The sequence below is a fragment of the Podarcis gaigeae genome (genome assembly GCF_964106915.1).
Source record: "Podarcis gaigeae genome assembly, chromosome: 2".
Classification (NCBI taxonomy): domain Eukaryota; kingdom Metazoa; phylum Chordata; class Lepidosauria; order Squamata; family Lacertidae; genus Podarcis; species Podarcis gaigeae.
The window spans coordinates 113164766-113177155 of NC_139679.1; the positions used below are offsets into that span (position 1 = coordinate 113164766).

The 12390-nt window shown below is 44.6% G+C and overlaps 3 protein-coding genes across 6 annotated transcripts in view; 2 read left to right on the top strand and 1 right to left on the bottom strand.

The window, feature by feature from the left end:
- Window positions 1–12390, top strand: part of LOC310837988 (E3 ubiquitin-protein ligase TRIM11-like) — a 1016249-nt gene that overhangs the window by 6852 nt on the left and 997007 nt on the right. The gene's annotated exons all lie outside the window — the stretch shown is intronic.
- On the bottom strand, window positions 546–8121 carry LOC310838057 (16 kDa beta-galactoside-binding lectin-like). Of its 2 annotated transcripts, none has more exons than XM_083725448.1 (4): window positions 8057–8121; window positions 4207–4286; window positions 2308–2479; window positions 546–763 (listed from the first exon to the last, which is right to left on the bottom strand). In XM_083725448.1, exons 1-4 carry the CDS (start codon window positions 8063–8065, stop codon window positions 617–619), a joined length of 408 nt encoding a protein of 135 aa, XP_083581574.1. In that variant the 5' UTR covers window positions 8066–8121; the 3' UTR covers window positions 546–616. The 2 variants fall into 2 exon arrangements, with proteins under 2 accessions (XP_083581574.1, XP_083581573.1); XM_083725447.1 differs by lacking the exon at window positions 8057–8121 and adding an exon at window positions 5813–6136.
- Window positions 9038–12390, top strand: part of LOC310837596 (uncharacterized protein) — a 36566-nt gene continuing 33213 nt past the window's right edge. The window contains exon 1 of one of the 3 annotated variants that reach the window (XM_083724439.1): window positions 9038–9183. The gene's annotated coding sequence lies outside the window, so the exon portion shown is untranslated. The remainder of the gene's footprint in view (window positions 9184–12390) is intronic. The other 2 variants (XM_083724441.1, XM_083724440.1) reach the window with 2 other exon arrangements.

Consider the following 12390-nt stretch of genomic DNA (forward strand, 5'->3'; position numbering starts at 1 on the left):
AGCTCAGTGCTTTTGCTTCACAACTTCACTGGAAGAATTATTGCATTTCTATACATTCTATTAAATGCTTATTTACTGAAGTCACCTGAAAAGATAACCTGTCAGGAGGTAAGAAAAGAGAAAACAAGAACTTTTGGCTCCTGCTCTCCTTGAACAGCTTCCATCCCAGCTGATCATTAAAAGACATTGTAACTAAAAACTGTTCTGAGTTTGCTTACTTCCTCCTCCCAATCCATTTTCCTTTTGTGTTGTCTTTTTAAGATTCTAAACCCAAGAACTGGGACTGTTTCATTTTTGTTGATCTGGGAGCAGCAGGGTAAAAACACTAAATTAAGTTCAATGAAACATGGGCTCTAGATAAATCTCATGGAACATAATGAAATCATGCATGCATTCACACCTTAGCCAAGGAGAAAACCTGGAATTCAAACCAGGAACAATCTAACTTTAATCCAAGTTCGCATTTGTCGTTGGCTGGTATCTGTTTCCCTCCCGGAGTGGTAATTGTATGTCAATAGGAATCCCCAGGAAAATGGCAAGGCAGACAAGGTCAAGCAACACATTTTATTTTCTGTTTTTCCTTCTATAGACATACAAAATAAGACATGGCTGAACTTCAATCAAACTTGACACTTTTGATCGCAATGTCTCCCTCCACCGAGAATATTTTTGCAGAACTCGCCCCAAGCCGATTAGGGAACTTGACTTCCTGGTCTCCGTTGATCTTCACAGTCACTGCCTCGTAATCAAAGGACAAACAGATCTGGGAAGAAGAGGAGTCAAGGAGTTAGGGTCATGGGTTGATCCTTGGAAAGAGGCAATTAGATGCTTCCAAGAGATTTATGGCCCAAACAGGAGTGGATTAATGGAGGGAGGGAGGGAAATAAACTACTATCACCCTTGCAATTGTACCTCCTGCCCAATTTTGTTTGGGGGGTTCTGTTAGGGCAGTTCAACCTGAAACCATGACCCTCATCATTTGGCTGTAGAAATTAAGGTTGGGGAGAGAAATTCAGAGTTGTAGCCAATGCCAGTTCTACTTAGGGTAGGCTCCCTGAATTAATAGGCATGGAAAAATTGAGCTCATTCATTTCAATGGGTCTACTGTAAACAGGACATGGATGCAACCCTCTTTTTAAACATTTTAATGAAAATAAACCAGCTAATTGATGCTTTTCACACAAAACACATCTATCCTTTCTCTCCCTCTAGTGGTGCAGCAATAAAATTGCTAGAACGTTTGAAAAGCTAAGCAGGGTCTGGTATGGTTTCAAATTGGATGGGAAACCATGTGTTGAGATGCCTGCATTGCAGGGGGCGATTGGAGGATGGATGAAGGCTGAGGTTGAATCCTAACAAGACAGAAGTACTGTTTTGGGGGGACAGGAGGCAGGCAGGTGTGGAGGATTCCCTGGTCCTGAATGGGGTAACTGTGCCCCTGAAGGGCCAGGTGCGCAGCCTGGGAGTCATTTTGGACTCACAGCTGTCCATGGAGGCGCAGGTCAATTCTGTGTCCAGGGCAGCTGTCTACCAGCTCCACCTGGTACACAGGCTGAGACCCTACCTGCCCACGGACTGTCTCACCAGAGTGGTGCATGCTCTGGTTATCTCTCGCTTGGACTACTGCAATGGGCTCTATGTGGGGCTACCTTTTAAGGTGACCCGGAAACAACAACTACAACTAATCCAGAATGTGGCAGCTAGACTGGTGACTGGGAGCGGCTTGAAAGACCTTTATTGGCTCCCAGTATGTTTCTGAGCACAATTCAAAGTGTTGGTGCCGACCTTTAAAGCTCTAAATGGCCTCGGCCCAGTATACCTGAAGGAGCATCACCCCCATCATAGCCCAGGGGAAAGAGGAACCATATCACATGCAGAAGACCTGGGTTCAATTTTTCAGCATCTTCAGGTAGCCTCTCCCTGAAACCCAGGTGTTATGTATTGAAGTTCTCACCCTGGCCACCAGGGGGTATTGTGTATATAGTTTTCATTCAGGTCCACATGTTAATTTAGGCGGGAAACCCTGGGTTGTTGTTGTTACAATGTTGACAGTCGGCTGCCTATAAAAGCAGGCCGGCTGAGCTGTTTGCAGTTCAGTTCAGTTCCAGTTTACTTATAAAGAACTACCTGGAGAAATCTCTGTCATCTGCTATGTCCACTCACTACTTAATACCAGGAGAGTCAATGCCAGGCGGACCAAGGATCCAACTTATTTTGAAGTTCCCAGTGCCCAAGGAGGTCCCCAATCCAGGAATGACCACTGCCTCGCCTTGAAGTTCTGGCGGTGCTGAGGCTATTCCTGCTCACCTTGGTGTCTTCTCCCTGCTGGAAGGGGAACAGCGACTCCCGCAGCTCCGAGTCCCACTGCCCATTCGTCTTTGAGTTGCACACAATGGTGTTGACGTCTCCGTGACTATCAAAGCGAGGATTGAAGTGGAGGATCGTGTCTGAATCATCGTGGCACAAGTTGAGGGCAAAGCTGGAAAGAGGGGAGGACCACATGAGACAAACACTCACAAGGTGGATTAGCAGGAGCTGGCAGAGACAAAGTCTAACGGTTCTATTGTTATGGTGATATTGGAAGTAGGATACTGTTGCCGATTGACCCAGCCTGGGTTTGTGACTTGGCAAAAGCCTTTGTCTTTGCAAAGTCCTGTTTTGCAGTGGTGTAGCGTGGGGGCAGTTACCCGGGGCACAAATTTCAACCCCCGGTGCTGCTTCAATACAGTTGTGTGCTTCCATCGCTGGGCTCCATTGAAAAAAGCTTCTCCATGTGACCTCTCCAGACAAAGGAAGAACTCTTCTCATCTTTTTTTTTTAAATGATATTTTATTGAGTTTTACAAAAATTAACAACAATAAAATTAACTAAAATCACAAAAAACCAACAAACACACACATCAGAAATACAAACAAAAACACAGAATAGAAAAAAATAAAAACATAAAAAGAAAATTCAACATTAAAAAACTCCGTTTCAGATTAATACCCTTCCAAATCTTATTTTCTTTGCTTCCACCCGCCTTCCTTTCATGTATTCCACTTTAAAATTAGTTCAGCAATTATCATGTTATTCAAGTTCATCCTTTATCCTTCCCTTTATACTCTTACTTATCTTAATCACTAGAACCCCTTCATTTCCTTTACAATGCCCTTAGCATTCATAAATTTTACAATGTTTTTGTAGATAAACTTTAAAGTTCTTCCAGTCCTCTTCCAATAACTCTTCTCATCTCTGCAGCTGCCATCTCCCATGTGATGCGGATGCCATTAAGCAGTTGAATGTGCATGCGTACTACATCTGTTTACCTCCCTCTCACCCCCTCCATGTGGCCCCGGGCACTGCCAACCCATGCTAAGCCACTGCTGAAGGTATTTGACTGCATCTTTCAAGTCCTTTAACAGACTGGTGGTGGTGATCATGGAACCGTTTAACTTGCTTGTACTAAGAGGAGTCAGATAATGATTAATGGGAAGATATGTAACCTCCCCCCAAAATCTATGCTCTGCCTCCACAGTCAGAACAAACGCTCAATAAAGAGCAGGCATTGTATAAGCTCCACGTAAGCTTTGAAAAGCAGGATGGACAGTTCATTTGGAGGAGCCCATAAAAGCACACAAAAATAGCATCCAATAATTCTTAAGGATAGTTAAGCTAAGCATCCTTTAGTAGTGATCAGCATCAGTGGCTGGTTAGATTACTAATTAAAAATATATGGTTTTACTGTATCTTTTACCTTATCATTCCAATAATGTATTGGTTGCTCCAACAGCATGGCTCTCATAAATGATTGAGTTCCTATACCAATAATTTAGGCACTTTCACCACTTTGTAACCAACCTAGGTTTTACTGCCTGTGCAACTTTTCTGAAGCACATGAATCTGACCTTTGGAGAGTTTGTAAGTAAACCATTTATACCAAATGTGTGGTCTTTTTTATGCTGGGGGAAGAAACTTTGGAAATATTTTTTTTTAAGGGGACATTTTGGAGGGGCATATTTCAAATGCAGCCTGCCTTTCCACACTCTGCTTTGCTGCATATTTTGTGACTTTAAATCTCTGCTGGAGTTCCTTCACCAAAGAGTACTTGCCCCAAACTTAGAGCTTGGCATTCAGGAATTCTCCTTTCTATATGCTTGGGGGGGTTGTTTGTTTGTTTGTTTTGCACCAACAAAAATAGACCAGCCCACCTTCAACAACACAAACCTTTTGGCCTCTGGTGGCACTTTCCCCTTCACTTTGATGCATTCACCAGGCTTGATTGACAAGTGAGAAAAAACCATTTGCTGGAGGAAAAGCAGAAACAAAGAGCATTAGAATGCACACAGGTAACATCTTATCACTGTCATTCCTATCTGGAAATGGGAACCATTTCCACTCCAGTTTCTCTTGGAAGAAACTCCCTGCAAATATTTGCAGTTCCCAGAAAGGGCCCAGCTGCACCCTAATCAATGAAGCATTGTTTTCTTTCCCCCACCCCCACCCCATTGGCTTGGCCTCTCTATTATTGAACACACAACCCTTAAACATGCCCACAGTTCATTGGGTTCCAGAATTATCCACCTATTCCGAATGAAGGAGACATGTAACAAGCTTCTTTCTGTCAGCAAGTGGGGGACAGTGGCCATTATTTCCATTGATGGAGGGGACATGTCCATATCATGTTCTGGTCCATAGCTGTCAACTTTTCCCTTTTCATGAGAGGAATCCTATTCGGAATAAGGAGATTTCCCTTTTAAAAAGGGAAACGTTGACAGCTATGTTCTGCTTCTGGTCTTTCAGATGTGGCGGCCATTTTGCATTATACTATGCTGGACCACCACCGCCATCTTGTATCGCGCCACAATTCCACAGGCACCATGTTGAATTATCCCAACCCCACCACAACAGCTATGTTATGACTGGTGTCCACATCCCCATAAAGGTTAGGAAGCCCCCCCCCTTCCCAGGAAACCTGGGAACTGTAATTTTGCAAGCATGGAAGGGGAAGGGAGAAGGAACCAGAGATCCAACTGGAGAAGTAGGTCACATCTGTATTATACATTTAAAACACTCATACCACTTTGAAACAGCTATGTTCCCAAAGATTCCTGGGAACTGTAGAGGGTGCCGAGAGTTGTTAAAATCTTAAGCCACAGTTCCCAATATTCTTTAGGGGAAACCAAGTATATGAGTGATTTAAATCTATGGTCTGGACGTGATAACAGACAAAGTGTTACACAGCTGTTATTGCTGGTTTCCAGGTGAATGCTCCCATATGCAGAGCAGGGACACAGGGCAAGAAATTATAAGCCTTCCCCGTTTCCCAGCAATTCTAGGAATCTAGCTGGAAGAGAGGCATTTTCAGGACAGCTCCCATCAGACCCCAGCAAAATGGTCAATGGCCAGAGAGGATGGAGTGGGAGCCCCCAACAGCTGGAGGGCAGTATGCTGGTTGCAGGTGTAGTTCAGGTCAGACAAGGGAGTCACACAAAGAGTTCATTACTTCAGAACAAAATTATGATGTGGGGCGAGGCACTGTGATACGAATTTTGAGGTCTTAGATATATGGTAATGTTCATAAGTGTACCAACCAAGCACGTACATAGATCAGCACAGGAGGACCGACCTGAAACCATTTTGATTCCCAAACTGAGCAAATTATTTCTCTGCAAGGTCAAAGTGGGAAACTTCTCCATTGTCTCTTTCCTCACAAATCCTGTCTTAAGGGCACATTTATGAATAGGGTGTGAGCCTGTGACCTGGCCCAGGAACTAAGTATTTATCATTACAAAAAACTGGCCAGGCTCCCCAGGCAATCCAATCAAGTAACCTGCCAGACAGGAGATAAACAACGACAGGAGAAAAACAACATTCAAATTTCTGTTTTAGACCGCCTTTTATGTGATGTAGGCATGATATATCTGGAGGGTGGTCTTAGGTTACACCCCTTCTGTGATGTATGTATGATGTTTCTGGGGGCGGTCTTGATCTACAAGGTGGCAATTTCAAAAGTCTTTATAAGGCCTTGCACGCCATTGTTCTGGGTTCCTCCTCCTCTCCTGCGAGTGAGGGGAGCACCCTGTTGCAACAGATCAATAAAGATCAAGCTTACTAGCTGCTTTGCTTCTCAATATTCTCTGGTTGGCCTCTGTTATTTTCTCCTACCAATAGGGAACCTATATGGGCTCTTGGATACCCCATAAGGGAAAAAGGGCAGATTTTTGTTTACAACAGCACAGAAAACCATTAGTGCTTTACAAATGTGTTTGTACAGGGGAGAAAATTTGGCTATTTCAATTCCGTTTCACAAGAAGCCAGCTGCAGGCTCTCTCCATGTAGTTAATGAGTAAATGAGCAAGACTAGTTGTTTGAGTTTCTCTGACCCAATCCAACAGGAATGTTCTTTTTTTGGTTAAGAAAATCAAAGACGTCTTTTTTCAGGAATGTCCGTTATCATTAGGTGCTATAGCTAAGTGTTTGCCTTTCCGTTTTGCTCACAAGGCCTCTGCCCTCCTCAAGGCCAAACCAGACAATGGCTGGCATCCTCCTACCCACAAGTCTCGCACAAAGTATCATGGCTTGCAGAGCAAGAGAGAACATTTACAACCCCTAATAAGCCCAGTGGAATCATCAGAGAAAACTTTCGGGCAGAGATTCAGGGCCACGCTCTGTGGGATATGCCGGAAGGCCCCAGACACAGCAGAGTTGCTTTGCTACAGTTTGAAGTGAATTTAAGTAATAGGCATTTTCTAAACAGGAAAACAATAATAAAATGAAGCCCAGAGAGCTTTAAGCAATTTAATATCTAGCTGCACCACCGAATAATTTCTAAAGGCATGCCTGGTCACATGCACAGCACAATAATTAAATTAGTTTATTACCAGCCGTTATATCAGCAAATAACTACAGTGGTACCTCAGGTTAAGTACTTAATTCGTTCCGGAGGTCCGTACTTAACCTGAAACTGTTCTTAACCTGAAGCACCATTTTAGCTAATGGGGCCTTCTGTTGCCGCCGGAGCCCGATTTCTGTTCTTATCCTGAAGCAAAGTTCTTAACCTGAAGCACTATTTCTGGGTTAGTGGAGTCTTTAACCTGAAGCGTATGTAACCTGAGGTACCACTGTACTCTTAAGGCATGAGTAACTGCCACAACCTTGACTCCTTCTGTTTATAATCAACTCATGGATAAACATAATTGCAGAGTTGGAAGGGACCATGAATGTCATCTAGTCCAACCCCTGCAATGCAATAATTTTTCACCCACCGATGACCCCGAGATTAAGAGTCTCATGCTCTACGGAGCAAAAACAGGAATGACCGTGAAAGATATATTTTGTTGCCCAAAGCAAATTACGCACAGCCGGCCACCTCTAAGAATTTACAGGAACCTTTCCTTTTTCTAGCAGTAAGGAGATACGGGAAGTTAGATACCACGAATTTGCTACCCTTTCACAACGCCCAGCATCAACTGCCTGAGGCTGGAATGTCACCAGGCCTAAACGGTAGGGCCAGGGCAGTTCTTTGAGCCTTAAGTACCATGCAATACTAGCCTTCATTCAGAAGGCACTGCTGCAGCTATAAACAGTTCATCCACCTTGACCCATGCGACAAGGAACTAGGAAACTACTACCACTGTCTGCAATTCTAACTCCACGTACACCCAGAAGTACACAGAAGCACAATAGGATTTGCAATCTCGCAGACCCAGACAGAACTGGATTGCTAGTTCCTTTTGCATTCTGTCCAGCAGCGGAGCTTTTGGGGAGAACGGTTTTAAGGAGGTTTTGCTAGAGCAACATTCAAGAATCTTTAGATATGGGCATGCCACTATGAGCTGCAGAAACCTATTATTGACTCAGAACTGGCAACCTCTGATCCCTGACTCATTAAGGCTGCAATCTCTCAGCTCCACTTAGAAATAAGCCTCCATCAATTCTACCGGGCTGACTTCCAAATATACTTAGGAAGATTAAACAGTAAGCTAAAATGCTTACCAGCTGACCCTATCTAACATTAAAGAACAAACTAAACTCCTCTCATATTCTCATAGTCCACTCCCTCCGGACAACTTACAGTCTCCATTGTGAAGGTTTGATGACTCAGCTTCTGACAAACACCAAAGCAAACAAGATTTCCTTCTTCTGCCTGAGCTTTAAATAGTGGCCAAGAGGAGGTGTGGCCTTCTTCCTGCCAATCAGGAACAAGCCTGTAAGGATCAATCAATCAGTGAAGAAGAGACTGGCCAATGGAAATTGGAGTCTCTCCAATCATTAACCAAATTGCTAAGTGACGAGACTTGTGTCTCTCTTGGTCCATTCGATGTCCTTTGCATTCCTGACTCCATGTGAGGAACCCATAATTTTAGTCAGGTCCCAGCATCATGAACATAGAGCAGTGATGGCCAGACTTGGCCCTCCAGATGTTTTGGGACTACAACTCCCATCATCCCTAGCTAACAGGACCAGTGGTCAGGGATGATGGGAATTGTAGTCCCAAAACAGCTGGAGGGCCAAGTTTGGCCATCACTGACATAGAGCATGGGTAGGCAAACTAAGACCTGGGGTCCGGATCCGGCCCAATCGCCTTCTAAATCTGGCCCCCGGATGGACCGGGAATCAGCATGTTTTTACATGAGCAGAATGTGTGCTTTTATTTAAAATGCATCTCTGGGTTATTTGTGGGGCATAGGAATTTGTTCTTTTTTTCTCTCCTAAAAATATAGTCCGGCCCCCCACAAGGTCTGAGGGACAGTGGACTGGCCCCCTGCTGAAAAAGTTTGCTGACCCCTGACATAGAGAAAGTGTTGAACTACAATTCCCATCATCTTTGGCTGTTGGCCATGCTGATGGAAGATCAGGGCACCACCACCCACAAAATGTCAGAGCAATGTTTTTTTAGTCTGTCAGTGTTTTTGAGTCTGTCACAGAACAACCCCAGACATCTACTCAGATGTTAAGTCCCATTGGATCCAGGTAAATTACACCCAGGTAAATAAGTATATAGGATTGCTCCAGGCAGCTGCTACTGGAATGATCTCTCAGAGCCTCAATTCTCAGTGTGATTTAACAGTCAATCCCTCTTTTTAGGGATATCTGCGAATCGTTGCTCCGAGGGGAATGGGGTCTCCATGCATCTCTCATTATCCTTAACGAACTAAAGTTCTCAGGATCCTTTGGGAGAAGCCATGGAAGTTTAAAGAGGTATGAGACTCCTTTAAATGTATAGCACATTGTTGTAGTCCTTGTTGGAATTTGGCAAATACCTTGCAGATATAACTTACATCTGTAGTGACCAAATGTAAAGCCTGAAAGAAAGTGAGCTACTTTAGCAGCAGAGCAATTATTATGTTCTTACAACTTTATTTGGAGGCTGAAATCAAACCTTCAGACAAATAAACCTTGTTTTAATCTGTAAGACTTTAAGCCATATATCTTCCCCTCTCTCTGAATTCCCCATGCATGCCTAGAAAATAAAAGCGTGATTGACCTTACAGGCCAGAGTGAAAATGTGGGCAAAATTACTGTGTAATGTATCCAAACAAAATCTTTTGTTGGAGATTTTTCTTCTTCTTTGGGTATAGAAATGATCCCTTTGTCCTGCCAAGGAAATTGAAGAACATCTTTATGTACACGACAACGGCGGCAAGAGTCTTACTAGTACAAGGATGGAAGAACGACGAAATCCCAACCAAATAACTGTGGCAAGAGAAATTGATGGACTATGTGGAATTGGCGAAACTGACACATAAACTGCGTAATAAGGACAACGGTGACTTTAAAGAAGAATGGGAACCTTTTACAAAGTACTTAAAGAAACAGCAAAGTGAACTGGACTCCTTGGCAGGTTTTGAATAAACATACACAAATTTATTACAGTGGTACCTCGGGTTAAGTACTTAACTTGTTCCGGAGGTCCGTAGTTAACCTGAAACTGTTCTTAACCTGAAGCACCACTTTAGCTAATGGGGCCTCCTGCTGCCGCCACGCCACCGGAGCACAATTTCTGTTCTTATCCTGAAGCAAAGTTCTTAACCTGAAGCACTATTTCTGGGTTAGCAGAGTCTGTAACCGGAAGCGTGTGTAACCTGAAAGGTATGTAACCTGAGGTACCACTGTATTGGTAACAATATGCAGAGAATAGCATATGTTGAAAAACCAGAGAGAGGACCTGAGGGAAGTCTGGGGGTGGGAGGGGGTGTTTCTTGGGGAGGGGAAAACTAAGGGGGAAAATGAGGGTGATATGTTTTTGATAAACTGTTATGTTGAAAATTCTAATAAAAAATATTTGATAAGAAAGTAAGAAATGATCCCTTTGTTACAGGGACTCTCTCAACAACACCATCATCAAAGTAAAGTCCCATAATTCTTTTGGGGAAAGCCACAACAGCTAAACACCAATTACCGCACAGCGTTTTTTAAAGGCGCTAAAAAATGATGATGATGATTAAGAATCTCTTGTGTGGATTTCTCCTTGGTGAATTCACACCGTCAAAGCCTGTGGGTGACTCCCAGGGATCATTAGCTCAGACACAGTTGGGAGACGTTAACAGCCAAATTACTCCCAAGTGCATCTGCGCTGCTAATAAGATGTTTTAAATGGAGACCTGCCAACTTAAAGGGCCCCCTCTGTGCTCCCACAGCGTCTATTTGCATTGAAGCTGATTCGACAGAGACGGTGGGCAGGTGTTTCGCTTGTCACTTTCCAAAACACCTTCCTCTGTCCCCGGGGGGGGGGGGGGATAATCTTAGCTGCTGTTATTATAAGAATTGGCTGGCCTGTTATCATCTTGCACCTTGAACTCCAGAATTGTACATGTACCAAAAGTTATTAATGAGGCCTCTAGCGGCACGTTGGACGCAGGTGGCGCTGTGGGTTAAACCACAGAGCCTAGGACTTGCTGATCAGAAGGTCGGCGGTTCGAATCCCCACAACGGGGTGAGCTCCCGTTGCTCGTCTCTGCTCCTGCCAACCTAGCAGTTTGAAAGCACGTCAAAATGTATTGCAGTGTGTGTGGTTTCTAATATTTTGTAATCCAAAGGCAGGAAATTTCCTTTCAAACGGCTGCCACTCTTCCGCCTTCTCTGACCCCAATAGTTCACAGCTGCTAACACTTCCTGCTCATACTTCTTCAGACGGTGTCCTATCAAGCTTTCCTGGTATCCTGAGCTGTTAAAACGTTTGCAGAAATTCCTAAGTTCGTCGGAAGGAATTGTTTCTGTTCGCGATCCTTGAGATGCGCAGCGGCGTCAGCAACTAGCCAACCCTCTTGGTTAAGTTGCTCTTGGGTATTTCGGCGTATACGACGGCTGGCGTCCCGTTATCCATCTTAGTCTGGCACCCTCCAGCCTCTCTGAACTCTAGAGATGAGTATTCAATTTGATTGGCTCTCTGGATGGCATTGGGTAGGGAAAGAGAAAAGAGACACGAGGCGTAAACAGATAGTTTTAAGAAACAGCCTGGCTAGATCAGACCAAAGACCCATCTTGTCCAGTATTCATTTGGCCACAAGGGTCAACCGGGTGCCAGTGGGAAGCCTGCAAGCTGAACTTTCCATATTTATTTATTTATTTATTAATAAATTTATTCATTTATTTAAGATCCTACCTTTCCTCTGAGGGACGCGGATGGCACTGTGGGTTAAACCACTGAGCCTAGGACTTGCCGATCAGAAGGTCGGCGGTTCGAATCCCGACGACGGGGTGAGTTCCTGTTGCTCGGTTCCTGCTCCTGCCAACCTAGCAGTTCGAAAGCACCTCAAAGTGCAAGTAGATAAATAGGTACCACTCTGGCAGGAAGGTAAATGGCGTTTCCGTGCACTGCTCTGGTTCGCCAGAAGAGGCTTAGTCATGCTGGCCACATGACCCGGCCCATAAAGCGAGATGAGCACCGCAACCCCAGAGTTGGTCAAGACTGGAACTAATGGTCAGGGGTCCCTTTGCTCGGACCCTGCTCCTGCCAACCTAGCAGTTCGAAAGCACGTCAAAGTGCAAGTAGATCAATAGGTACCGCTCTCGCAGGAAGATGACCAGGGTTTCCGTGCGCTGCTCTGGTTCGCCAGAAGCGGCTTAGTCCTGCTGGCCACATGACCCGGAAGCTGTACACCGGCTCCCTTGACCAATAAAGAGAGATGAGCGCCACAACCCCAGAGTCGGTCACGACTGGACCTAATGGTCAGGGGTCCCTTTACCCTTTACTTTAGGGGCACGTTGCAAGAGCCACGATGGAAAGAAGTTGCCAATATGACACACTACACAGCAACAGACCACACTGGTGTCTGCCTGTTGGGTGAAAAAGAAGGGGGACATGGGCTGCCCAGAGAAGCTGCCTTCTACCAGGTCAGACCTTTGGTATTGTCAGTATTGTCTACAGTAACTGCAGCAGCTCTCCAGGGGTGTCAGGCAGGGGAT

What these genes read in the sequence shown, in the direction of transcription:
- LOC310838057 (XM_083725447.1), bottom strand. Translation starts at nt 5,854, where the DNA reads ATGTTGTTTTTCTCCTGTCGTTGTTTATCTCCTGTCTGGCAG. An exon ending in GTGCCACCAGAGGCCAAAAG is followed by an intron (nt 2,480 to 4,206) that starts GTTTGTGTTGTT and finishes CCCTCTTTCCAG; the next exon opens with CTTTGCCCTCAACTTGTGCC. An exon ending in AGCAGGGAGAAGACACCAAG is followed by an intron (nt 764 to 2,307) that starts GTGAGCAGGAAT and finishes TCTTCTTCCCAG; the next exon opens with ATCTGTTTGTCCTTTGATTA.